Below are 27,174 nucleotides of genomic sequence, written 5' to 3' on the forward strand. Positions count from 1 at the left end.
TTTGCCGTTGGTTCACCCTCCAATGGCTGCTGCGGCCGGTGCATCACGCTGATCCGAAGCCAGGAGCCAGGTGCTTCTCCTGGTCTCCCACGCTGGTGCAGGGCCCAAGGACTTGGGCCATCCTCCACTGCCTTCCTGGGCCATAGCAGAGAGCTGGCCTGGAAGAGGGGCAACCAGGATAGAATCTGGCGCCCCAACCGGGACTAGAACCCAGTGTGCCGGCACCGCAAGGCGGAGGATTAGCCTGTTAAGCCACGGTGCCGGCCGAGATTTGTTTTCTAAGTCAGATATTCTTTCTTCTGTTTCACTTAATTTGTTGTTAAGGCTTTCCACTGCATTTTTAATTTGATCTATTGAATTCTTCATTTCTAATATTTCATTCTGATTTCTCTTTAAAACCTCAATTTCAGGGGAAAAGTTTTCATTCACATCTTGTATGGATTTCTTTAATTCATGGATTTGCTTCTGATTACTTTTAAGTAATCCTACTATCAATTTTTTAAATTCTGTTTCTGGCATTTCTTCAATCTCTTCATCTTTTTTTTAAGATTTATTTATTTATTTGAAAGTCAGAGTTACACAGAGAGAGGAGGGGCAGAGAAAGAGAGAGAGATCTTCCATCCCATGGTTCACTCCCCAACTGGCTGCAATGGCTGGAGCTGCACCAATCCGAAGCCAGGAGCCAGGAGCTTCTTCTGGGACTCACATGCCAGAGCAAGGGCCCAAGGACTTGGGCCATCCTCTACCGCTTTCCCAGGCCATAGCAGAGAGCTGGATGGGAAGAGGAGTAGTCCAAACTAGAACTGGCACCCATGTGTGATGCCAGTGCTTCAGGCCAGGGCGTTAACCCACTGCACCACAGTGCCGGCCCCAATCTCTTCATCTTTACATTCTAGTTTTGAAGTGTTGTTGTGTTCCTTTGGGAACATCATGTTGTCTTCCTTATTCTTCTTGTTTCTTAATTGCTGCATTTATTTTTAGGAATTTGTAGAGATACTTTTTTTTTTTTTCCTTTTCCCTGTGATGGCTTTTTTCTTTGGACTATGCCTTTGTGGCTTAGTGGAGTGTCTGATCTTTCAGTGAATACCTAGAGACATGTGCTGGGTATAGCCAGGGAGCTCTGTTCAGTGCTCCAGGGTGAGGGGAGTGCCTAAGGTGACACCCAAATTGAGCATGGTAAATCTCTCTCTCTCTCTCTTTTTTAATCAGAGGGGAAGTTTGATCAGCTCTATTGGCACAGCCTCACACTTACCTCATCTCCTTCAAGGAGACCAGTGCATGGGCACTAACCCCAGTGGGCATAATATTCTCCATGCTGCCACAAGAACCACACAAAGTATCCTCACAGTCCTCGGTGTGACACAGATCCTACAGCAATGACCCCTCACCAGGGAATCAGGGAGCCCTGAGCATGTGGAGCCACCCACAGTGACTGCCCAAAGACCCAGCCACACCCTGTGCCTTCCCACACAGCCACAGTGTTTTCGCAGCCCCAGCACACAAGACTCCCATGGTCATGAGCATACAACCTCCTGTCAATTCTCCTAGCCAGATTCAGGCTGTTACATATATCCAAAATGGCACCCACCCTCTTTTGGCTAGTTATAGGATGCTGGTGCTAGGTGATCGGGAAGAGAGAAATGTGCCTCCTTTTTTGTCTTCTCGGTTGGCAGGTACACCATCCCCCATAGGGCTCCAAGCTGGACTGACAACGCCAGGCTCTTCCTGCAACTTTATTGTCAGTGGCTTGGATTGTTCCAGTCTGGTCTCACCTCACTCTCCAAAGCTGATGTTGAGGCCCTCGGCTGCTTGGGTCCCGAGTTGTGCACATGCACACCCTCTATGTAGATCCACAGTGTCCCTCTAATTTGCATGAAGTTTCCTCTGCAGTTTTCTCCCTAACTCTTTCCTGAGATTGTACTCTGTCCACTTTTTTTTTTTTAAACTATCTTCCCTTAGGCTAAAGCAGAAAGATCCCTCCCTATTCTGCCATCTTGGAATGTTTTCATCCAGAAAAATTCTTATATCCTCAGCATGTGTGGGATCAGATCAGATCACAGTTGCCTCACTCAGCTACCACCCATTTCCTTGGTTTCATTTAGAAGAAAATTCATATCTCCTCCCAGTTTCTCTTGGATCAATCATGCTTTCACAACTCCGCCTGACCAACACAACTTTGTTTTCAATGTTACCAATGATCTTCATGTAGCTAAATGACATTTCCCAGTTCCCATCTTACCTATCAGCACATCTGATATAACTATTTACCTCCTCTCATTGAAATGCTTTCTCCACTTAGCTTCTAGGAAGTATTCACTGCCTTCAGTGACTCTTCCTCCTACCACACTGGCCACCTCTGCCCATGTCTCCTTTGCTGGTTGTTCTTCATGTCTTAATGTTGGAGTGCCCTGTAGCTCAGTCCTCCTACTTCCCCTGCATTCCCACTCTTCTCTGATCACATCTTTAGTATCCGCATCTAGTCTTATGGTATTGAATACCACTGACAACTTTCACATTTATATCTGGAGCCTAAATGCCTCTCCTGACTGCCAAAACCTGATTTATTCAATTCTATATTTAATTTATTAATATATTTAATTATCTGTTGTCACTTACCTATTTAAAATGCATCACAAATCCAACATGTGTAAAACACACACACAATCCTTCCCCTGTACCCCAAGGCCCATACTGTTCTCCCAAATACTTTTCTGTCTCAGTTACTGGCAATTAAACCCTTTTTGATGCTTAGGACAAAAACTCAGAATTATCCTTGGCTCCTGTTTCTCTCATAATTCATATGCAGTCGGTGAGCAAGTTCTGTTGCCTTTACCTACAAAATATCCCCAAAAACCTGACCACCTCTCATCACCTCTACTTCTGCTACTCTCTCCAAGCCACCATCCATTTCTTGTCTGGATTATTGCAATGATCTTGTAAGTTTCCCTACTTTTACATTTACCCCACCGTAGTCTTTCCTCCTCTTAACAGGGCAGCCAAAGTGATGTATTTAAAATGTGAGCTCCTGTTAGTCCTTGCTTAAAGCCCTCCAAAGGCTTCTCATCTCCCAAGAGGTTGTATATATCTAGCCCTGTTACTTCTTGCCTTTTCTCTTATACTCCCACCTCACTTATTCTGCTGTAGCCACAATGGATTCCTTGTTATTTGAAAATACACCAGACATGTCCTACCTCAGGATTTTTTTAATTGAGTCAGGTAACTTAATTAAAATAGTTACAGATGTGACACACCATGATAACTCATCTTAAATAAAACTACAGTCATGATTTGCCTTCTCCAAATATATGTTCTCTCAGGTAGTCCATCCGAGCATCCTTGGTTGACAGTGCCATAGAGTTCCATTCAAAATGAGGGATCTGTAAAGTAAATAATGCAGTATGAATGAAAGTTGTTATAAAATATATTAATTAATTTATTTGAGTGGTAGAGCAACAGAGAAAGGGAGAGATGGAGAGACCTTTCATCTGCTGGTTCACTCCCCAAATGGATGCAACAGGGCTGGATCAGGCAGAAGCTAAGAGCCAGGAACTCTATCCAGGTCTCCCACATGGGTGGCAGAGGCCCAAGCACTTGGGCCTTCCATTGCCATCCCAGGCACGTTAGCAGGGAGCTGGATTGAAAGCGGAGTAACTGGCACTCAGACTGGCCCTCCAATATGGAATGTCAGAGTTGCAAGCAGTGGCTTAATGTGCTACACCAGAATGCTCGTCCCATGAATAAAAACTTTAAAAACAACTACAAAAGACATCAAGGAAGACTTATCAGCCCTACTGAGCAATGCTGTAGGATCCTATTAAATTAGTTTATGTGAGTATAGCCTTTGAGTCCCTTTTGGAAGTCAGGTGGGTCCATCTTCCCAACACTGCCTAGAAGACCTTTTCCTGCCTCGAAGCTCCCTTCATCTTCCCATTCCCACAATATCAACAATGGACATTTTTTTCCTACATACTTGTTTTCTTATAACTCTGTCCATATCCATAGTCCTTCTGTCCTTTGTAAGATAAATATACAAGGGGCTGGTGTTGTGGCGTAGCTGGTAAAGCTGCTGCCTGCAGTGCCTACATCCCCTATGGGTGCCAGTTCATGTCCTGGCTGCTCCACTTCCAATCCAGCTCCTTGCTAATGGCCTGGGAAAGAGTGGGAGATGGCCCAAGTGCTTGGGCTCCTGCATCCACATGGGGGCCCTGGAAGAAGCTCCAGGCTCTTGGCTTTGGATCGGCACAGCTTTAGCCATTGCGGCCATTTGGGGAGTGAACCAGTGGATGGAAAACCTCTTTCTCTGCCTCTGCCTCTCTGTAATTCTGCCTTTCAAATAAATAAATCAATCTTTAAAAAAAATATAAATATACAAATCAACGAACCTTTTAAAGACAATAAAAGAAATGAGTTTTTCTTTATATATATAAATGTTTATTTATATGAGGGACAAATAAAAAGACAGACAGAGCTTGCATCCATTGGTTTACTCCCCAAATGCCTGCAATGTCCCTGGGCTAGGGGCTGAAGCTGGGAGCTGGGAACTCAATGCAGAACTTCCATGTAGGTGGAAGGAACTCAGCTACCTAAGCCATCAGCTACTGCTCCTAGGGTGTGCATTTAGCAGGAATCAAGAGAGGAACTGGAACTCGACCCCAGGCAATCTGATGTGAGATGACAGTATTCCAAGTGGTGTCTTAACTGGTAGGCCAAAGGCCTGTCCCCTTTATTTCTTTTTTAAATTTATTTGAAAGGCAAAGTTACAGAGAGGCAGAGAGAGAGAAAGAGGTCTTTCATCTGCTGGTTCACTCCTCAGATGGCAGCAATGGCTGGAGCTGAGCCGATCCAAAGCCAGGAGCCAGGAGCTTCTTTCAGGTCTCCCACTTAGGTACAGAGGCCCAAGGACTTGGGCCATCTTCTACTGCTTTCCCAGGCTATACTGAGAGCTGGATCGGAAGTGGAGCAGCTGGGACTCAAACTGGCACCCATATGAGATGCTACACCACAGCACTGACCCCCCTTTATTTCTTAATCTAGAAAGAAATCCTCAGTTTTAGAGATTCCTTACCTTTTTTTATCATAAATATAATTCTGGAACTTTGGTAATAAAAGCAAATATATGTACGGTATCTCTGCTGAAGTACATGTATTGCATACCTGAACTACACGATAACCCAAGATTTCCAAGTGTCGTTTTTTCATAGCAGATTTTCCTTTTAAGTGAGGGATGTTTGTACAGAAAGCTTTTGAATCCAAAAATTCCAAAGCAATCCTGCAAAAAATAAAAAATAAATATTTACTTCTGCAATCAAAATGTGAAACTGAATAACTATAAGCCTTTCAGGAACAAGAATGCATCTTTATAAACTAACAAAAGCCAAACGAATATAAATGAGTATACCAAGTTATTTTTCTTTCTTCCTTTTGTAAATTTATTTGAGAGATAGAAATTTATTTATTTATTTGAGAGAAAAAGAAGGAGAAGAGAGGCACATTCCCATCTTCCCATCTGATGGTTCAGTCCCCAAACACCCACAACCTTAGGCCAGGCTGGATCCCAAGCCAGGAGCTGGATACAAGTCCGGGTCTCCCATGTGAGTTGCAGGAACCCAATTACTTGAGTCATCACTGCTGCCTCCCAGGGTGTGCACTGGCAGGAATCTGGACTCAGGAGCTGGAGCTGGGAACCAAACCTAGGTACTCCAATGCAGGAGGTGGGCATCTTAACTACTGGGTCCCCAGACTTTTTTTTAAAGATTTATTTATTGAAAGGCAGAGTTACAGACAGGCAGAGGCAGACAGAGAGACAGAGAGACAGAAAGAAAGGTCTTTCATCTGCTGTTTCACTTCCCAAGTAGCCGCAACTGCCGGAGCTGCACTGATCTGAAACCAGGAGCCAGAAGCCAGGAGCTTCTTCAGTGTCTCCCATATGGGTGCAGAGGCCCAAGGACTTGGGCTGTCTTCTACTGCTTTCCCAGGCCATAGCAGAGAGCTGGATCGGTAGGTAGTGGAGCAGCTGGGACTCGAACCGGCACCCATATGGGATGCCAGCACTGCAGGTGGCGGCTTTACCCGCTATGCCACAGCACCGCCCCCACCCAAGATTATTTTTGTGCTTAAAAAATTAATAACTGATGATAAAGGTATTCATTTAAAGAAAATTATAGTAATTAAAATGAAAATTTTTAAAGTTACAATAAATATCTCCCTACTCTCATCCATTTGTTTCTTTCATTATACACCAACTACACATAAGGGAGGCGCTCTGAAATAAAGCAACATAGAGTTATAATCTCTCTGAGAACACATGATATAAGTAATCTAATGCAGTGCAGAAGGTGGCTAAGGGCTATCAGAAAAGTAGAGATGTCTAGGAGTACAAAAGAAGATGCTATTTACTTCCAGTAAAGGACGACCAGGGCAGCACTGTGGAGAAACTCTTTGGCTAGGTGAGGGAAGGACATTAGGGCAGAAGGCCCAGCAGAGGCAAAGGTACAAAGATAGATAGCATAGGATCGGAGTGGACTCTTCTAAAGTGAGTCCTCGAGAGCCAAGTTCATTTTATTAGGCCAAATCTAACATTTGGATACAATCTTAAACTAAGAAATAAATTACCTTTCAGCTCCTGGTGGCAGCCTTGATCCAACTATTTGGGTATTTGATTCCCAGGACATTTCTGGTAGTTTTCCCAAAGTTGTATTATGGCTCCCATAAGGAAGAGGTTTTTTCCTTTTATCCAAGATACATTCAAAATCTTAAGGGAATATAGGTAGGAATCAACAGTATTAATCAGGTATATTCTTACAGGTAAAAATTTAAGATATATCTAGGTATATAAGTATATGCATACACATAGGTATACACATCCACATGAAACTATAATGAATCTCCCTAATTATCCAACTTATTTTATAAGATCTGATCCAATGACACTCTCTTTGAAAAACAATCAATAAAAAACTATCAGCAAGTATTACTAAACTAAATTTAGCACTGGGCTGGCTACATTTAGTACTGGTTAGGTCAAGTCACATTGAAGACTTTTTTTCTAATCTCCTTAAGTATCTGGTTACATTTGAAAGAAGCTAACCCAATTCTTCTAAAAATGAATAACAACTCAAGCATTATACAACTGCTGTTTTTCTACCCTTAACAAATGATGGGTTTAAGTAATAAGTGATCACTGATGGCTGACAAAATCAGTAGGTAAAAAGCTATGGGGGGGGGGGGGGGAAGGTGTGGAACTTTCTAAAGGATAATATAATAAATAAAAAGAAGCACACAACCATTGTCTGCATCAAGATATGGCACAATAAGAAGTACACACCACCTATGAAGCTATCTGGCAAAGAAAAAGAAAATTTGTAGACTGCCTTTGGGGCACAGTGGGTTAAGCTGCCATGTGGGATGCCCACATCCCACACTGTAGTGTTGGTTTGAGTCCTGGCTGTTCTACTTCTGATCCAGTTCCTGGGAAGGCAGAGTATAATGGCTCAGTTATTGGGTCCCCACCACCCATGTGGGAGACCTAGATGAAGTTCCAAGCTCCCAACTTTAGCCTGATTCAGCCCCAGTCATTGCAGCCATTTTTGAAAACCAATGGATAGAAGATCTCTCTTCCTTTCTCTCTCACTCTGCCTTATAAATAAACAAATAAATAAATCTCTTTTTTAAAAAATCCAACCTAAAATTCAATCAAGTCCCTAGTCCTTCATATTAGATTACAGGTAACATAAAAGGAAACAGAAGTATGTTAAAATGACACAATGGGGTTGTAATTAGAAAAGTCTAGAATATGAACAGAGTGTTTTTTTCAATTAACAAAATAAGTGAAAAAAGGAAAAAGGTAGAACTTATAAATCAACCTAATTACAATTTGTAGGTTTTTTTAAAAAAGATTTAGTTTTATTTATTTGAAAGGCAGAGGGACAGAAAGATGTGAGGAGAGGAAGAGATAGAAAAAGGGAGAGAGAGAAGTGACAGGGACTCAAGCACTTGGGCCATCATCTACTGCCTTCCTAGGTACATTAGCAGGAAGCTGGATGGGAAGTAGAGCACCCAGGACTCAAACTAGCTCTCTGATATGGGATGCAGGAGTCTTAAGCAGCAGTTTAATCTGCTGCACCACAACACCCACTTCCAGACCCCAGTTTGTACAAATAAACTGCATAATAAAACACAGATAACTGAGGGAGCAGGCATATGGTGCAGATGCCACTTGGGACACACACATCCCATATCAGATGCCTGGACCAAGTCCCAGCTCTGCTCCCAACTCCAAGTTCCTGCTAATGGACACCTTGGGAGGCAGTAGGTGATGGCTCAAGTACTTCAGTCCCTACCACCCATGTGGGAGACTTGAATGGAGTTGCTGGCTCCTGGCTTTTCAGTGTATCTAATATTATTGTTACATAAAATTGCAGCATTGTTTGACAGATGGACATACCAACCAAAACCCTACAGATTGATTAACTCATAGCATTCTCAATGAAACATCGTGCAGTCACTAAAAATGATGTTGCAATATCTGTTGGCATCAAAAAATATTTACAAAATATGAATAAAGTTACAAACATTATAGAATAAGCCACCTTTGGTTTTTAGAAAAGTCAGCTAGAAATAGAAAACGTACACCAGAGGCTATATCAGAAGTGATTTTTCTTTTTGATTATTTGCCCTTTCCAGCTAACCGATTCTAAGCATGTATCATGTGACTTTTTTTACAGTCCTTATTTTTAAACCTTAAGCAAGACCTATGATTCATAGTTCTCAATTATGTTATGAGTATACAGTCTTAATCATACCATATTCTTATAGTCAAATATTGCTTAAATAAATCTTATTTTAAATGATTTATATACATTTTAACATAAAAACAAGCCTTGACAATGGGAATAATAAATATGAATAGGAAATGCAATTGAGGTGCAATCATCCTAGTTTCAGTACTAATTACATGTGTGACTTTGGGACAGGTTATCAGGCATGATTTTTCTCTTCTCCGTATTTTCCAAATATTCTATATTGGAATATATTATTATATATTATTGTATATTCTATATTCTATATTATCGTATATTATTTCTTGATTGAAAGAAACATTGACAAAACAGAAAGAACATAATAGTAGGAATAAAGAGTCAGCCACAATGTCTGTCATAAATGTTGACATCATTGTAAACTGTTTTAAAACCCTCTGTGACACGGGATTATAGAACATTCTCACATTTGTATCTTAGTCTGTTCCTTCTATGATCATTACTTTTACAATAAACAGAGAGTGTATCTTTTAAAACAACTGACTGCCAGACTGAAAGTTGTTCCCCAGAATCTATTTTTCACTCCTGTTTTAATGGTCAGACTACCTAAATCTTAGCTGGATATGTGGCCACTCAGAATAAAAACCATGTTTAAAAACCTCACGGGCTGCTAATGGTGGCCACAGGGCATAATTACAAAGGCAGCAGTTCTCCTACCTCCCCTCCTCTTCTGCTTGCATCCTAGGTAGACCTGGGCAGCCATCTAGGACATTGACATGGAAGCCACATATTGAGAATGGCAGATGGTAATAAAATAGAAGGACTCTGGATCTTTACTGTTTGTACAACTGGCCTGTCCACACGGCATACTCAAAGAATGACAAATACCCTAAACAGCACTCTGGCCTCAGAATCAGTCCTTAAGGCATTCGGATCTGGCTAAAAAGTCCATGAGAGCATTTCAGGCATGGAAAGCCAAGACACTGTGGCAAAAAATGGCCTACATGAAAATCTCTGTGAGTGAAGTCCCAGTGGAAAGAAGGGACCATCAAAGAAGGAGGTACCTTTCTCTGAAGGGAGGTGAGAACTTCTACTTTAATTATGGCCCTGTCTAAATAACGACAGAGTTTCTGGACTCAAAAGGCTTCCATAGCCTTGACAGCTCATGACAAGAGCCTGGAGTGATTACTTACATCATAAATAAGAGTGTCAATTGTTAAATCAACAACAGGAGTGTGCATTTGCTCCACATGTAGGACCTCTGTTTTTAATGAGTTGTACTATGGGAATTAATAGTAAAACCTGTCTTCAAACAGTACTTTATATTTTGTGTTTCTGTGTCTTTACTTAGTATAGAGTTAGTCTTCTTTATATATATAAAGATAAGAAAAAATGAATCTTAATGAAGAATGGGATAGGAAAGGGAATAGGAGGTGGGACAGGAACTGGGGTGGGAGGGCAGATATTGGGGGAAGCTGTACCTATGAAATTTATATTTATTAAATAAAAGTTTTCTAAAAAAAAAAAGAAAGAAAGAAAGAAAAGAACTGCCTGTCAGCCCTGGAAGAAGGAAATGAACTTTTTGCTTATGAATCCTGCTTACAGCAGGATAAGCAAACCTAATCCTGACTAATATAAAACCAAAGAAGGGAAGTATGTGCTCTGCAGTGATCGATGAGAGTATTAATGATTATGTGGCTCAGCGCCTTCCTGTTAATGAAATATTCATAACCTGATCATCCAGCCTCTGCTTCAACATTATTTCTTCACAAAGCAGCCGAGTTAAAATCTGTGTCCTTTAATTTTTACCCTATTGTTTTAAGCACTGAGAATTACCTAGGTCTTCCACATTATAATCCTTTAAGCATTCAAAAGTTATGCTCCCCTTTAAGACTTATATTTTTCAGGCTAAACATCTGCTTTTTTATTTTCAAATAAAATTTTCTTTATTTTTTTCCCAAAGAAACCTTTTATTTAAGGAATGCAAATGTAATGCATTTCATAACAAAATTTTCTTTAAAGATTCACTTATGTATTTGAAAGGCAGAGAGAGAGAGCGCGAGCACTTCCATCCGCTGGTTCACTCCCTAAACGCCAGCAATGACTAGGGCTAGGCCAGAAGCCTGGAACTCCATCTATGTCTCTCACATAGGTGGTAGGAGCCCAGGTCTTGGGCCACCATCACTGCTACCCCAGGCATATTTGCAGGGAGCTGAGTCAGAAGTAGAGCAGCTAGGACTCCAACTGCCACTCATGTGGGATGCCAGCATTGCATGTATTGGCTTACCCCACTGTGCCACTACCCAGCATTGTTGCAAGGGTAATGCTAAATGCTTAACATGCACTGCCAAGTAATCCTGGGAAGCAGCTGTTATTATTCCGAAAGGATGCATTGCACCTTTCTCCTTCCTTTCCTCCTCCCCACCCCGTTTCCTCCTTTTGTTAAGACCCTTGTTGGGGCTGGTGCTGTGGCACAGCGGGTTAACGCCCTGGCCTGAAGCACCCGCATCCCATATGGGCACCAGTTCTAGTACCGGCTGCTCCTCTTCCGATTCAGCTCTCTGCTATGGCCTGGGATAGCAGTAGAAGATGGCCCAGTCCTTGGGCCCCTACACCCACGTGGAAGACCCAGAAGAAGCTCCTGGCTCCTGGCTTCAGATCAGCTCAGCTCCGGCCATTGCAGCCATTAGGGAGGTGAACCAGTGGATAGAAGACCTCTCTCTCTGTGTCTCTACCTCTCTTTGTAACTCTGTCTTTCAAATAAATAAATCTTTAAAAAAAAAAAAAAGACCCTGTTGCCTAACCAGACCCTTTTGGACTCCTTGCAAATCAAGTGGCAAAGCAGATAAACTGCACAGGGCATCTTGTGAAACAGGTAAGAGGGAAGCTTCAAAGAGCCCCATACTCTTCTGCCAGCTGCCTTCTACCTCCCCTCCACCCTACCCACCCCCCAACACCCCATAGTGGCAAACTCCCTCCTTAACCTGTCTTTGTTGAGGTCGATTCCATCTCCTTTCTGTCTCATTCCTGGGGGTACGCAAGGCCTAACAACTCCCATTTGACAGATGAAGAAACTAGTACGTTCAGAAGCACTTGCCACAGGTTGAAATCCATTAAGTCCCGATCCTCTCTAGTTGTTTCTAAGCTATGATTTCCAGATCTTTCTCCCTCTGTCCTCCTTTCTCAACCCCATCTGTCACTGTCTCTCATGAATGGCAATATGCCAAAAAAAAAAAAAAAAGTATGTAATACTAAGATGTATGTGAAGGACAACATACACTGGGACTACCAACTTTTTAATACCATAGTTTTAAATAGTATTTAATTTTTAGTAACCACATACATTAATTTATAATCCCTTAAAATATCCTGTATGTATACAAATATTTTTTAACCTCAATTTAGAAAGTTTATGTTGATCCTCTTAAAATTTCATCTTTTTCATTTACAGGCACTGCTTCAATGTAGTAATATCTTTTTAACTTTGTTTTTAAAAATAGACTTATTTATTTATTTGAAAGGCAGAGTTACACAGAGAGAGGGGAAGACAGAGAGAGAAAAGTCTTCCATCTACTGGTTCCCTCCCCAAATGGCCACAACAGCCAGGGCTGGGCCAGGCTGAAGCAAGAAGCCCAGAACTTCTGGTCACCCACATGGGTACGGGGGCCAAGGACTCAGGCCATATTCCACTGCTTCCCCAGGCACATTAGCAGGGAGCTGGGTCAGAAGTGGAGCAGGACCAGTGCCCATAAGGAATGCCAGCGTCATAGGCAGCAGCCTTACCCACTAACCACAGCACCAGTCTCTCTTTCCGACTCTTTTTTTTTTTTTTTTTTTTTGACAGGCAAAGCGGACAGAGAGAGAGAGACAGAGAGAAAGGTCTTCCTTTTGCCGTTGGTTCACCCTCCAATGGCCACCGCAGCCGGCGCACCACGCTAATCCAAAGCCAGGAGCCAGGTGCTTCTCCTGGTCTCCCATGCGGATGCAGGGCCCAAGCACTTGGGCCATCCTCCACTGCCTTCCTGGACCATAGCAGAGAGCTGGACTGGAAGAGGGGCAATCGGGACAGAATCCGGTGCCCCGACAGAACCCGGTGCACCAGTGCCACAGGTGGAGGATTAGCCTATTGAGCCATGGTGCTGGCCTTCTTTCCGACTCTTACACCATATTGCCACCCAACATCAGGTAGCCCACCAGCTTTATGTCATCCTCAATTAGGTCAGAATGCTTTCTACATCTAGTCCACCTGAGAAAGAAGGCAAGCAGGTTAGAGACAAGCACGATACCTTTGGAAATCTTCATCCAAGTTGAAAACCCAACTTAGTTTTTTAGATAAATTTAAAATAATGAGGCCGGCGCCGCGGCTCAGTAGGCTAATCCTCCACCTTGCGGTGCCGGCACACCAGGTTCTAGTCCCAGTCGGGGCACTGAGCCTGTCCCGGTTGCCCCTCTTCCAGGCCAGCTCTCTGCTGTGGCCAGGGAGTGCAGTGGAGGATGGCCCAAGTGCTTGGGCCCTGCACCCCATGGGAGACCAGGAGAAGCACCTGGCTCCTGCCATCGGAACAGCGCGGTGAGCCGGCCGCAGTGCGCCTACCGTAGCGGCCATTGGAGGGTGAACCAATGGCAAAAAGGAAGACCTTTCTCTCTGTCTCCCTCTACTGTCCACTCTGCCTGTAAAAAAAAAATAAAAATAAAAAAATAAATTTAAAAAAAAAGAATAAATGATTTAAAACAAAAAAAAAATTAAAATAATGAAATTGAAATAAGAAGTCATTTCTCTGGCTTTAGCACACTGAGTGGAGTGGACAAAATGTCTTAAAGATCCAGAAATTTTTAGTGAATCTGAATCTAGGTCTTAGAATTAGTCAAAGAATGGTTTTAATTTTTTTTTTCCTGGAAAACAGCAAAATGCTGATGGTTTTCAAAGCTAGGCCATAGGAATTTGAGGATTCACTGTATTATTCTTTCTACTTTTGTCTGTTTGGAAATTTTAATGATGACTTTAAGAAATTCCAAAGTTTTTCTTTTTAAAATTCTAGCTGATGATTCTATTCAAATTAGCCTGGCCTTCAGAAAATAGCTACCAACCAACCAACGACTTACCTACTGTGTAGTAGTATGAAGTAAGAGCTGAGGCTTTTACATAGTTGATCCCACCCAGGACCTCTGCTAATAGTTTATAAATCTGTTGTTGTGCTCCATCCACACTGCCAATATCTTAATGAAAAGAAAAATGATTAGGCCATTTAGGTTCATCAGTTTTTGAATGAAAATCATCCAAATTCTATAAACTGGGAAAATAGTATTTCCAGTATGCACTCCAATGTAATGCCATATGTAGTAACACTAAATTCAAGACATGCTCTTTGCTCTCAATCAAGAGCCTTTGTGTCCTAAATATTAAGAAATTCTTGTAATACAAATCTCATCTGAAATTAAACAGATCATGGAACTCTTGGGAACTTGCAAGTCATGTTTAGGTTTACCAATGTATTACCTGATAATTTGCTTTAGAATTAAACTTCAGTATCCAACTAAAAGAAAACTCAAACCTCTATTGTAGTGTTGTTGGCAGAAACGGTCATGAAACCACGGAATCTGAAACTCAGGGCATTCCAAGCAGACTGCTCTGTTTAACTCCATAAGACGAAACTGGATCCTTGCACTCAGAGATAAAGGTAAAACTGAAATTAAAAAAAAAAAAAAATCCAAATAGATTTTGATAGCTTGGACCAACCAAAAACAACCATTTTTCCGTATTCACTTATCACCACTATTGGTCGCTACTTTTATTCTCATATTATAAAAATCACTTCATTTGCATACAAATGCGTCCTATTTTTAAATTACGACCTTCAGTCGAATGATTAGGACCAACTACGACACTGTTTTCATTAATTGTGAATGTTGTAATTTCCATTTAAAAGCAAAATACCAAGAACTTTCATTGACCTAATATTTGACAGTTAGCAATTTATCCTCAGGAAACAATCAAGGATTCACGTATAACAGCTCATTGTTTATGATAACAAGAACTGGAAACGAGCTATAGGATAAACAAATTTTACTGTATCTATATAATGGCATGTTATGTAGCCAATAAAAAATCATGACATCAAAAAAATATTTAGTGACATGGAAAACTGTTCAAAATATATTTACATGAAAAAAGACAACATAGAAAAGTGCATATACAAATAAACCAAATTTTGTTTTAATAAACTTATAGACATATATACATACATACATGAACAAGAAAAAGGCAGAAAATATTCTAAAACATTAAAAGTAGTGGTAAGATTATGGGCAATTTTCTATTTTTTACTTTTATATGTTTTTCAAATTTCCTATAATAATCATGAACTATTTCAATTAAGAGAAAAAAGTTATCAATATTTAAATGCTTCAGTATAGATACAGGTAAAACTTGGATACAAAGCACAAGTGATAATTTAATAAATTAAAATGTAGATACATACTCTCAAGTTGAGAATCTAACCTGGCTAAGAATTTGATGTTAAAAATTGCCTTTAGCAGATCTTCTGGAAAATATTCAACTGTGGCCAAAGAGAAACCAAGAAACACTAACACAAGAGGATCCAATATACCTAAAATAAAATTATTAAAATAAAAATTTAAAAAATTTTAATGTACAGTCACCTCACAAATAAACATATACTTTGTTTGGGTAAAGGCAGGCTCTAAAAAATGATATAAACACAAGATTAACAAAACTAATCTACACAAGTCAGGATAGGGAGTCAGCTTTGGGTGGAGGAGAGTAGGAATGGGGGATGCAAGAACAATCCTGTGCTAATACACTGTTTCTCATGCTTTGGGTGAGCCAATCTGCATAAATGCACACTTTTATATTGTCACTTTTATGCCTCAATGAAAAATTTTTAAAACTGCCTTGAAAAGAGAAATAATACAAAAGGATCACAGCATATGTAAAAAGGAGAATGATTCCAATCTCTACATATTGCTGACAATAATGTAATAGCATTCAGAAGGTGTTAGGTACCATTCTAAGCACTTTACATTTGTTAATGCAGATAAAACTTCTTCTTGTGCATGTAGACACCATCATTATGTCTGCATTATAAAATGGGCATACAGAGACTGGCTGAAGGATGTAGAGTTAGTGAGAGTCTCACCCAGAAGGCCCAGCTCTGAGACCTGGACCACTACCTCACGCTGCTCTCTGGGAACCTCGGGCTTCCAGATGGGGTGCACACATTTCAGGCTCCAGTCTCACCCAGCATCTCCCCTTTACCCATCACCCAGCAGCATGGCAGATGCTCCAGAATTTAAGGTTGGAAATCACTTACCTGATTTGTCTCATCCCAGAGACACTTCTGATGTGGGGGAAGGAGTCACTTAAAATGCCCTCTTAGCATCAGTATCTTTTTGTTTTTTAAATAAATTCCTTTTTTAAAAAAAGAGATTGGCTGGCACTGCGGCTCACTAGGCTAATCCGCCTGCGGAGCTGGCACCCCGGGGTTCTAGTCCCTGTTGGGGCGCCAGATTCTGTCCTGGTTGCTCCTCTTCCAGTCCAGCTCTCTGCTGTGGCCCAGGAGTGCAGTGGAGGATGGCCCAAGTGCTTGGGCCCTGCACCCGCATGGGAGACCAGGAGGAAGCACCTTGCTCCTGGCTTCGGATCAGCGCAGTGCACCAGCCGCAACACACCAGCCGTAGCAGCCACTTGGGGGGGTGAACCAACAGAAAAGGAAGACCTTTCTCTCTGTCTCTCTCTTGCTATCTCTGCCTGTCAAAAAAAAAAAAAAAAAAATCTCTTTTTTTGGGCCATCCTCCACTGCACTCCCGGGCCACAGCAGAGAGCTGGACTGGAAGAGGAGCAACCAGGACAAAATCCAGCGCCCCAACCGGGACTAAAACCCGGGGTGCCGGTGCCGCAGGCAGAGGATTAGCCTAGTGAGCCGCGGCACCAGCCTATTCTATTTATTTGAAAGAGTTACAAAGAGAAAGGTAGAGGCAGAGAGAGAGAGAGAGGTCTTCATCTGCTGGTTCACTCCCCAAATGGCCGCAACAGCTGGAGCTGTGCTGATCCAAAGCCAGGAGCCAGGGGCTTCTTCTGGGCCTCCCATGTGGGTGCAGGGGCCCAAGGACTTGGGCTATCCTCTGCTGCTTTTCCAGGCCATAGCAGAGAGCTGGATCAGAAGTGGAGCATCCGGGACTCAAACCCGCACCCACACGTGATGCTGGTGCTGCAGGCTGGGGCTTTAACCCTCTGCACCACAGCACCGGCCCCTAGCATCAGTATTCTTACATAGGATAGATATAAAAGACAACATTAAATCTTCCCTTTTGGAGTGTTCGCTGAGTTTATTTAACAAAGCAAGACCAAATCATAAATGAGGCTAACAGTGATGGTCTCCATCAGCAAAACTGACTTTCCAAAACGAATCTTTCTTCAAAACAAAAATTTTATTCCATTATTTACATTTTTACTTACACAGTTCTCTAAGGACTCTTCGTTCTCTCATTAAGTCCTAAAAACTCAACAGATGTACTCCTCAATTGTCCTTCTCTTTTAGCCTTTAGTTGAAAAAAAAAATCTAGGGGGCAGATATTATGGCACAGTGAGTGAAGCTGCTTCTCATATCAGAGTGTAGGTGTGAGTCCCAGCTGCTCCACTGCCAATCTAGCTTCCTGCCAGTGCATCTGGAGGCAGCAGATGATGGCCCAAGTACTTGGATTCCTGACATCTATGTGGCAGACCAGGACTGAGTTTCTGGCTCTGGACTTTAACCTGGTCCAGCCTTGGCTGTTCCAGACATTTGGGTAGTAATCCAGCAGACAGAAGTTCTACCTCTATCCTTCCCTCTTCCTTTATCATTCTACCTTCCAAATTCAGGGTTGGTGCTGTGGTGCAGTGGGTTAGGCTGTGGCCTGTGACACCAGCATCCCATGTGAGCATTGGTTCAAGTCCCCACCACTCCACTTCCAATGCAGCTCCCTGCTAATGCGCCTGGGAAGGCAGCAGGGGATGGCCCAAATATGTGGGCCCCTACACCCATGTAGGAGACCTGGATGGAGTTGCAGGCTCCTGGCTGCGGCCCCGGCCCAGGCCCAGTGTTTGCAGCCGTTTGGGGAATGAACCAGCAGATGGAAGATCTCTTTGTCTCCTTCTATCTCCCTCCATCTCTTTGTAACTCTGTCAAATAAATAAATTTTTTAAAAAATAGTAAAATAAAATAAATATGTTAATTTCTAAGCCTATGGGAGACTATGGGAAGACATGTGCTTCTATTTCCTTCTGCTGGCTGACTGACATGTGACTGAAATACCAGCAAAGCACACTCTCAGTCTCAGGATCAAGCTTCGTGTTCCTGAAAAAGAGGTGCAAATGGATGGCTCACATGCATATTGCCATACCTGTATATACAAGCATAGGTCACATCCTCCTTTATTTGTCTATTAGCAGATGCAGTAGGATCAGACATGATTAGTTGCTATCTGGTGTCTAGTAAAGCTCACAAAAATATAGCAAGGTCCGTTAGCAGGATACTGATATAAATAATGTATTTATACTTGATTCATCCAGCTTAACCAGAAGTCTACAGGTCTAAGCAAATACACTGTAATAGAGTGTCTAGCATCTTATGCTGCATGTAGAAGCTTTCAGTAAGCATCTGTTCTCTCTCACTCACTTTAATTTATTTGAGAGGCAAGAAACAGAGAGACACACTCGGATAGAAACAAAGAGCTCCCATCCAATGGTTCACTCCCCAAATGCCTGCAATGGCTCACCAGCAGGGGCCAAAGCCAGACAGAGAGAGAGAGGTCTTCCATCTTCTGGTTCACTCCCCAAATGGCCCCAACAGCCAGAGCTGTGCTGATCCAAAGCCAGGAGCCAGGAGTTTCTTTTGGGCCTCCCATGTGGGTGCAGGGGCCCAAGGACTTGGGCCATCCTCTGCTTTCCCTGGAGCATTAGCAGGGAGCTGGATTGGAAGTGGAGCAGCTGGGACTCAAACCCGCACCCACATGGTCAATCCTGGTTTCCCATGATGGTGGAAGGAATCTGATTACTTGAGCCTTGAGCCAACACCAGTGCCTCCCAGGGGCTGCATTAGCAGGAAGCTGGAATCAGGAACAGAGCTGGGCATCAAACTCAGGCCCTCTGATGTGGGAGGCTGACATCTCAACTGCAAGGCAAAACACCTGCATCCCTCAGTGAGCATCTGGTGCTTGGAAGATGACTGAATGGTATTTTTATTCTATAAGCACAGCAAAAACTCTAAGTAAACTAGCCTCTGGCTGTCTATTCAACCCCATTGCCTCCTAACTCAGACTCCTTCGCTCCACTCCTGCCACACTCCAATCTACTGTTCCTGGAAGAAACCAAACATTCTCTCACCGAGGGCCCCTTGCACAGGCTTTCCTCCATCATGGGACTCTATTCCCCATCTGTGGACACGGATCACTCCCTCACTTCACTCAGACCTTGGTTAAACCAGAGAGACACAGCCTCTGCAGCTCTTATCTAAAACAGCACAGCACTCCACCCCACCCTACCCCACCAGGCTGCATCCTACACTCAGCCTGCTCTGGTATTCTTGAGAGTCCTTAACACCACCCAACCTCCCAAACCCACACACATGCCAGAAAGTAAACTCAATGATGGTTTTACTTGCTCTGTACCTAATGTGCCCCCAAGAGTACTGACAATAAGTACACGGTGACTGCTGACAGGAAAGGCAACAACTGCTGAGACAGGTACTTCACTTCTGAAACTCCCATGGCATGCTGACTGGTACAGCAGTGAGAACCTGAGAAGAACATTCCACAAAGCCCTACTCTTCCAAGGTCAAAGTGTTCCAAACACAGTTCAGGACCCAACATAAAGAATGCAAAGGAAAAGTAATTTCGTGCCCCTGCTGTCTTCACGACCACTTCCGCTGAGGCCAACAGCAGGAAGGGCCTATTCCTATGCTACTTTTTCCAGTACTGAAACACTATTTAAAGAGTTTTTAAAGATACAATAATGAGCAGCAGAGCAGCAACCTTTCAGACAATACATAAATATCTGCCACAGCCCCACGATACATTTCTTTAAAAAACTAAATTATTAAAATTGACAGAAATAGGGCCGGCGCTGTGGTGCAGTGGGTTAATGCCCTGGCCTGAAGTGCCAGCATCCCATATGGGCGCCAGTTCTAATCCCAGCTGCTCCTCTTCTGATCCAGTTCTCTGCTATGGCCTGGGAAGGCAGTAAAAAGATGGCCCAGGCCGGCACCGTGGCTCAACAAGCTAATCCTCCGCCTTGTGGCGCCGGCATACCGGGTTCTAGTCCTGGTCAGGGTGCTGGATTCTGTCCCGGTTGCCCCTCTTCCAGGCCAGCTCTCTGCTATGGCCTGGGAGTACAGTGGAGGATGGCCCAAGTGCTTGGGCCCTGCACCTGCATGGGAGACCAGAAGCACCTGGCTCCTGGCTTCGGATCAGCGCGGTGCGCCGGCCACGGCAGCCATTGGAGGGTGAACCAACGGCAAAGGAAGACCTTTCTCTCTCTCTCTCTCTCTCTCTCTCTCTCACTGTCCACTCTGCCTGTCAAAAATAAAAAAAATTTAAAAAAAAAAAAAAAAGAAGATGGCCCAAGTCCTTGGGCCCCTGCACCTATGTGGGAGACCTGGAAGAAGCTCCTGGCTCCTGGCTTCGGATTGGCACAACTCTGGCCATTGCAGTCAATTGGGGAGTGAACCAGCGGAGGGAAGACCTCTCTCTCTCTCTCTGCCTCTCTCTCTGTGTAACTCTGACTTTCAAATAAATAAATAAATCTTTAAAAAAAAATTGACAGAAATAAACAGAGATTATATGCCTTAGATGTAAACACTTCAAAAAGTTTGTGGAAAATGGAATTACAAGATAAGTTTATCTTGGTGCCAAAAAAATGAAATTCATGTATATAAGGGGCTTTCAAAAATTTAAAAGAAAATACATATTATGAAAAAACTATGCATGGATTTGTGCTGAAGATGTTTCATATGAACCTAATCAAACTTCTGTACCTAACTTTTAGGTTACTAGAAATACAGGAGATGGAGAAACGAGGTAAAAGAAGGCAATTAGACAAATCCGGTTTGTGGTATAATCCACAAAATTCATAAAAATATTTTATAAAAATATTAAGAATAAAGAGATAAGATAAAGTGACAGTGTTGATTGTTTAAAGAAAAGTTACATAAGACAATTTAGTAACAATTGAGAAAATTTGATTATTGACTAAACAGTAGATAGCACACACACACAGACACATACACACAGACATGTGATAAATATTCATCATTATTCAACCCTGATTGTGGGTATTCAGTAAAGATGCTTGTTATATCACTATTACAATTTTGCTGGGTATTTGAAAACCTTGGTAACAAAAACTTTGGGAAAAAACCTGTCCCCTCTAAAAGCCAATGCCAAGCCAAGGGTGGAGGGGAGGGGGAGCATTTTGCACTTTTAAATGAGGGACATCTTTTAGCTCAGTGGCAGCAGGTGCCCTCTGACACTCATTCAATGCATTCCAAACAACACACCTACCTAAATAAGAATTAAGGCGTTGCATGCAAGTTCCAAAAAATTCTTCCCTTTGAGGTGGATCATAGTTCAAGGTGCTGAATGGAAGAATAACACCAAAGATTGCAAAAGGATGGATCTATAACAACAGAACAAATATTTTATCATTTAACCTTCAGTAAAACAAAATTTTAAACCCTTTACTATTTTAGGTATAGTCTTTTGCTAACATGCCAATGGTTAAATGGAAAATGTATTATACTGCTTATTAATTTCTCCATCCTGCTTTAATTTATTTAAGCCTAACACTAATTATTAGTAGCTCTTAAAGTGTTAATGCAGAAAAATAAATGGGACAACTCACAAACTAATTTTGTCAGGTTTTAAATCATGCTCCAGAATTCATTAGTCATTAAAATGAATAGGAAAGGCCAGCACTGTGACATAGATTAAGCCTCCACCTGCAGCGCTGGCATCCCATATGGGAGCTGGTTAGTGTCCCAGCTGCTCCTCTTCCCATCCAGTTCTCTGCTTATGGCCTGGGAAAGCAGTAGAAGATGGCTCAAGTGCTTGGGCCCCTGCACTCATGTGGGAAACCCAGAAGAAGCTCCTGGCTCCTGACTTCGGATCAGCCCAGCTCCAGCCATTACAGCCATTTGGGGACTGAACCAGAGGATGGAAGACCTCTCTCTCTCTGTCTCTTTGCCTGACTCTCTCTGTAACTCTGCCTCTGAAATAAATAAATCTTTTTTAAAAAGGAATAGGAAACAGTATCATTAATTTCTATGATACATGAGCACCTTAAAGAATTACCATATATTGTAATTAAACAGGTTTCTTCATTTATAATCATTTGCATTTGTTTTTCTTTCATTCATCTTTGCTTTCACTATTTGTTCATTCATCTAATAGCTAATGACTGCCAGACACTATAATAAACAAATGAGATAGACTTCTATTTTTCATTTGTGAGAAATACTGTCTTCTAAGTAAAGGCTTTATCCTGATAAAAGTGATTTTATACATTTATATGACAGTAATTTTGGAAGTAAGCTTCTTCTCAAATAATCCACAAAGTAGCATTTTACTAGTAAATTCCAGAAATAAATCTGTAAGAAGATACAGTGACAATTTAAGAATACTGATGTCAGTGAGTATCTTGTAATTTCTTGAGATTTCATACTTATCTAGTGATTTTGAATGTACTTGTTTTCAGTAATAAAAGCAATATCACAGGCTCACATGAAAGAAGAAACAGGAAAAGCAAAAATCCATAATCCACTATATTAATGCAATGAGTATTGTTTTAAGTACTTCCTCTCATCAAATAATTCTGATTACCAATCTTAGCAAAACTGTAACTATCTCCCCAGATCTGCAGTGCTGGAGGAAGAAAGTGGCTTTAAGGGGAGCAACAACAAACTGTTGAACCAGAAATCAGAGGTTAGCTTTTAAACTTCAAATACCAACCCAAGTTCTCAAAGTACTTCCAATACAAATTACGCTTTGAGGATTTGACAACTATGCAAGATGAATGTGTAACATTTACATTTCACCTTTTCAATCTCCTGAACAACCACGGAGGCTATTCTATCAAGCAGCAAAGCACTGAGGTAGTTAGTTCTAGAGATGAAAGATGCAATTTCTGCAACATTTGTGCCATCAATTTCATTCATCAAACGCTGTAAAGCTGCAAATGTGTCTTCAAGAAGTGACTCAGAAAACCAGTCTCCTTTTAAAATTTTCAGTTCCTTCCATAACAGATCCAGACTATTGCTTTGTTGTAGTCTCTGGCAACCATAGTGATCTAACTTTTGAAGCAGTTTCAGCTGTTTCCCAGGAAGACCATCTGAATACACGTGCTCATACTGAATCCATCTTAAAACAGATGTGGCAAAAACATTGAGCTCAGTGAGGTCACAGCACGGCAAAACTTCTTCAACTCGGGCTATCACTGCTTCATCTAGCTGAGGATTAGGAAGCATGCAAATAGCGTGGACCAGGATGGAAATCTCACTTGGCAGGACACTGATTTTCAGATAACTACAAAGGAAGGGGAAAAATGAAACAAAATTAATACATCATCAAAAAATTAGTGCATTAAAGTGTGAATATAATTATTATTATAGGTTAGTTAGGCTTAAAATACATGCTATTTTAAGAAAAGTTAGGTAAATTCCAAGAAGACAGGCCCATAAAGGGTTACTAAGGGAAGTGTAAGGTGTCTTGAAGCACACACCGAATTTTGTATGTAACATAAAATGATAGTCCCTGGCAAGCAAAAGGTCAATGCCAGAACAATGTTTCTATTGCTATTACTATACAAAGAATCTGGGTCCAATTTCTGGTATGGCCTGTCAGGAGCTGGTATGAGCTAATACAGGCCCTGATATATAGTGATCACTCAATAATATTGGTACCTTCTCATTTCTGGTATAAAGGAAGTCCATCCTTAAAGAAAACACACACACACACACACAATTCACCCCATTCTCTGTTTCTCCTTTCCCAATCTGCATGATAGAAGTCCCACCATCAAGACAGCAATTGTTAAATAAAATACTGGGAGCTTTTAGTTTTGAAAGTAGTAGATGGAATAACCCAATCTAAAATGAAATTATTTTTAAAAATATTAAATTAGCATATTAAAATGATCATAAAATACAATGCTGGCGGCCGGCGCCGTGGCTCAACAGGCTAATCCTCCGCCTAGCAGCGCCAGCACACCGGGTGCTAGTCCCAGTCGGGGCACCGGATTCTGTCCCGGTTGCCCCTCTTCCAGGCCAGCTCTCTGCTATGGCCCGCGAAGGCAGTGGAGGATGGCCCAAGTGCTTGGGCCCTGCACCTGCATGGGAGACCAGGAGAAGCACCTGGCTCCTGCCTTCAGATAGGCGCGGTGCACCGGCCGCAGCGGCCATTGGAGGCTGAACCAATGGCAAAAGGAAGACCTTTCTCTCTCTCTCTCTCTCTCTGTCTACTCTGCCTGTAAAAAAAAAAAAAAAAAAAAAAAAAAACAAAACAAAAAAACAAACAATGCTGGCAAGACCACAATGATATAAGCATTCTCATTCATTACTTAAAAAAAAAAGATTTAATTATTTTTTTAAAGTTTTCTTTTTTTATTTTATTTATTTATTTATTTTTTATTTTTTGACAGGCAGAGTGGACAGTGAGAGAGAGAGACAGAGAGAAAGGTTTTCCTTTGCTGTTGGTTCACCCTCCAATGGCCGCCGCGGCCGGCGCACCGCACTGATCCGAAGCCAGGAGCCAGGTGCTTCTCCTGGTCTCCCATGCAGGTGCAGGGCCCAAGCACTTGGGCCATCCTCCACTGCCTTCCCGGGCCATAGCAGAGAGCTGGCCTGGAAGAGGGGCAACCGGGACAGGATCCGGTGCCCCAACTGGGACTAGAACCCGGTGTGCCAGCGCTGCAAGGCAGAGGATTAGCCTATTGAGCCGCAGTGCCGGCCAAGATTTAATTATTTATCGGAAAGGCAGAGAGAGACTTCTATCTGCTGGTTCACTCCCTAAATGGCAGCAATAACCAAGGCTGGGCTATGCCGAAGCCAGGAACCAGGAGCTTTCTCTGGTCTCCCAAGGACTTCAGCCATCTTCCACTGCTTTCCCAGGCCATAGTAGAGAGCTGGATCGGAAGTGGAGCAGCCAGGACTCAAAACAGCAACCCAATATGGGACACTGTAACCCACTGTGCTTACAATGCCAGATCCCATCATATTTTCAATGTGGCTTAAATTTGAAAACAATGTAAAAACTCAATTATGTTGGAGCCAGCACTGTGGTGTAGGGGATAAAGTTGCCCCCTACAGTGCCGGCATCCCATATGAGCATCAGTTTGAGTCCCGGCTGCTCCTCTTCCTACCCAGCTCTCTGCTATGGCCTGGGAAAGCAGTAGAAGATGGCCCAAGTCCTTGGGCCCCTGCACCCACATGGGAGACCCAGAAAAAGCTCCTGGCTCCTGGCTTCGGATCAGCGCAACTCTGGCCGTTGCGGCCAATCAGGGAGTAAACCAGCTGATGAAGACCTCTCTCTCTCTGCCTCTCCTCTCTCTGTGTAACTCTGACTTTCAAATAAATAAATAAATCTTTAAAAACTCAATTATGGGCAATACTCAAGGTATTATGATACAATCATAGGACGGTTATTATCTAGCCACTAAAAAAGATTTACAGAAAATCCAATGATATGGGGAAATGCTTTCAAGGTTAAATTGTGGGGCCATTGGTTAATCCTCCGCCTGCGGCACCGGCATCCCATGTGGGCGCCGGGGTCTAGTCCCAGTTGCTCCTCTTCCAGTCCAGCTCTCTGCTGTGGCCCGGGAGGGCAGTAGAGGATGGCCCAGGTGCTTGGGCCCCTGCACCCGGATGGGAGATAGGGAGGAAGCACCTGGCTCCTGGCTTTGGATCGGTGCAGTGCGCCAGCCGCAGCATGCCGGCCATAGCAGCCATTTGGGGGGTGAACCAACGGAAGGATGACCTTCCTCTCTGTATCTCTCTCTCACTGTCTAACTCTGCCTGTCAAAGGAAGAAAAAAAAAAGGTTAAATGGCTCAACAATAAAACAAAACTATATGTTCATAACTCTGAACTAAGAAAAAAATATGTAAAATACCACAAGAAAATAAACCAAATTGTTGACAATGGATAGGTAGGTATATAAATTATTTTTATTTTCATCTTTTTGCTTTTTTCTACATCCCAAAAATTATCAAACAATTTTATAAAATATTTGGCCCATTGCCTGACACTTGCAGGTACTCAGTACTAAATAAAATAATCATAAAAATCAATACACTATTTTATATAAGGAAATGAAAGAGAAAATCATTGTGGTATAGCCTGTTAGACCGCAGCTTGATATGCTCCTCACTCCATATAGGAGTGGCTGGGATTGTGTCCCACCTCCATCTCCCATCCAGCTCCCTGCTAATGTACATAAGAGGCAGTAGAGGATGACCCAAGTACTTGGGTTTCTGCCATTCATGTGTGAGCCCTGGATGGAGTTCCTGGCTCCTGGCTTCAGCCTGGCCCAGCCATGGCTGTTGTGAGCATTTGGGTAATAAATCAGTGGATTGAAGAAGAGCTCTCTCTGCCTCTTCCTCTCTGTCACTTTGCCTTTCAAACAAATATATATGTAAAACTTTTAAAAATTAAATGAAAGCTCTCACAAAGCTGTACTTATATATGGAACTGACCCATACATGACAGAACTCTCAATATTTGCCCCCTGTGATACTTTTCTACAAATGAACTCGCAACAAACACAATCTCTCCAACCTTCACTTGGTGTTTTTCCTTGTGACACTTCCTTAAGTTCTAAAACTTAGGTATTCATATGTATTTATTTACCATCCATAATACACACACCAGAATGGCTAAAATTAAACAGTACAAATGACTGTTAGTGAGGATACAGCGTGTATGGAAGCTGGCACAGCTACTTTAATCTTTAGGAGATGTGTAGATATATACCCTATGCATCAACAATTAGACCCTTGGCCAAATATCCAAGGAAAAGGGATGGCATGTGGCACGGCAGGTAAGTTGCCATTTGGGACACCCACATCCCAAATAAGAGTGCCTACTTCAAGCCCTGGCTATTCCATTTCCAATCCAGGTTCTTGCTGATGTGTGCCCTGGGAAACAGCTGGTGATGGCTTGGGTCCCTGCTACACATGTGGGAGATGTGGCTTGAGCTCTGGGACTTCGGGCATTGTCCTGGCCCAGCCCTGGATGTTACGGCATTTGGGCATTGAAGCAACAAATAGAATATTTCTGTCTCTGTCTCTCTCTCTGCCTTTCAAATAAAATAAATGAAAAAAACTTTTATTAAGTATACAAAGAAATGCATATATGGGGCCGGCGCCATGGCTC

General features: G+C 42.4%; 1 protein-coding gene across 5 annotated transcripts in view; it reads right to left on the reverse strand.

The window, feature by feature from the left end:
- Window positions 1-3,192: 3,192 nt before the first annotated feature.
- FASTKD1 (FAST kinase domains 1) overlaps window positions 3,193-27,174 on the reverse strand; it is a 52,587-nt gene continuing 28,605 nt past the window's right edge. For 4 of the 5 annotated variants that reach the window (XM_062187639.1, XM_062187645.1, XM_062187654.1 and 1 more), the window contains 8 exons: window positions 22,844-23,330; window positions 21,312-21,426; window positions 15,236-15,364; window positions 14,309-14,440; window positions 13,860-13,973; window positions 6,613-6,751; window positions 5,155-5,269; window positions 3,193-3,377 (listed from right to left, as the gene is read on the reverse strand). In XM_062187639.1, coding sequence (XP_062043623.1) covers window positions 3,282-3,377; window positions 5,155-5,269; window positions 6,613-6,751; window positions 13,860-13,973; window positions 14,309-14,440; window positions 15,236-15,364; window positions 21,312-21,426; window positions 22,844-23,330 — 1,327 coding nt within the window. In that variant the 3' untranslated portion in view covers window positions 3,193-3,281. The remainder of the gene's footprint in view (window positions 3,378-5,154; window positions 5,270-6,612; window positions 6,752-13,859; window positions 13,974-14,308; window positions 14,441-15,235; window positions 15,365-21,311; window positions 21,427-22,843; window positions 23,331-27,174) is intronic. The other variant, XM_062187663.1, reaches the window with a different exon arrangement.

Source organism: Lepus europaeus, chromosome 1 (assembly GCF_033115175.1).
Source record: "Lepus europaeus isolate LE1 chromosome 1, mLepTim1.pri, whole genome shotgun sequence".
NCBI classification, from domain to species: domain Eukaryota; kingdom Metazoa; phylum Chordata; class Mammalia; order Lagomorpha; family Leporidae; genus Lepus; species Lepus europaeus.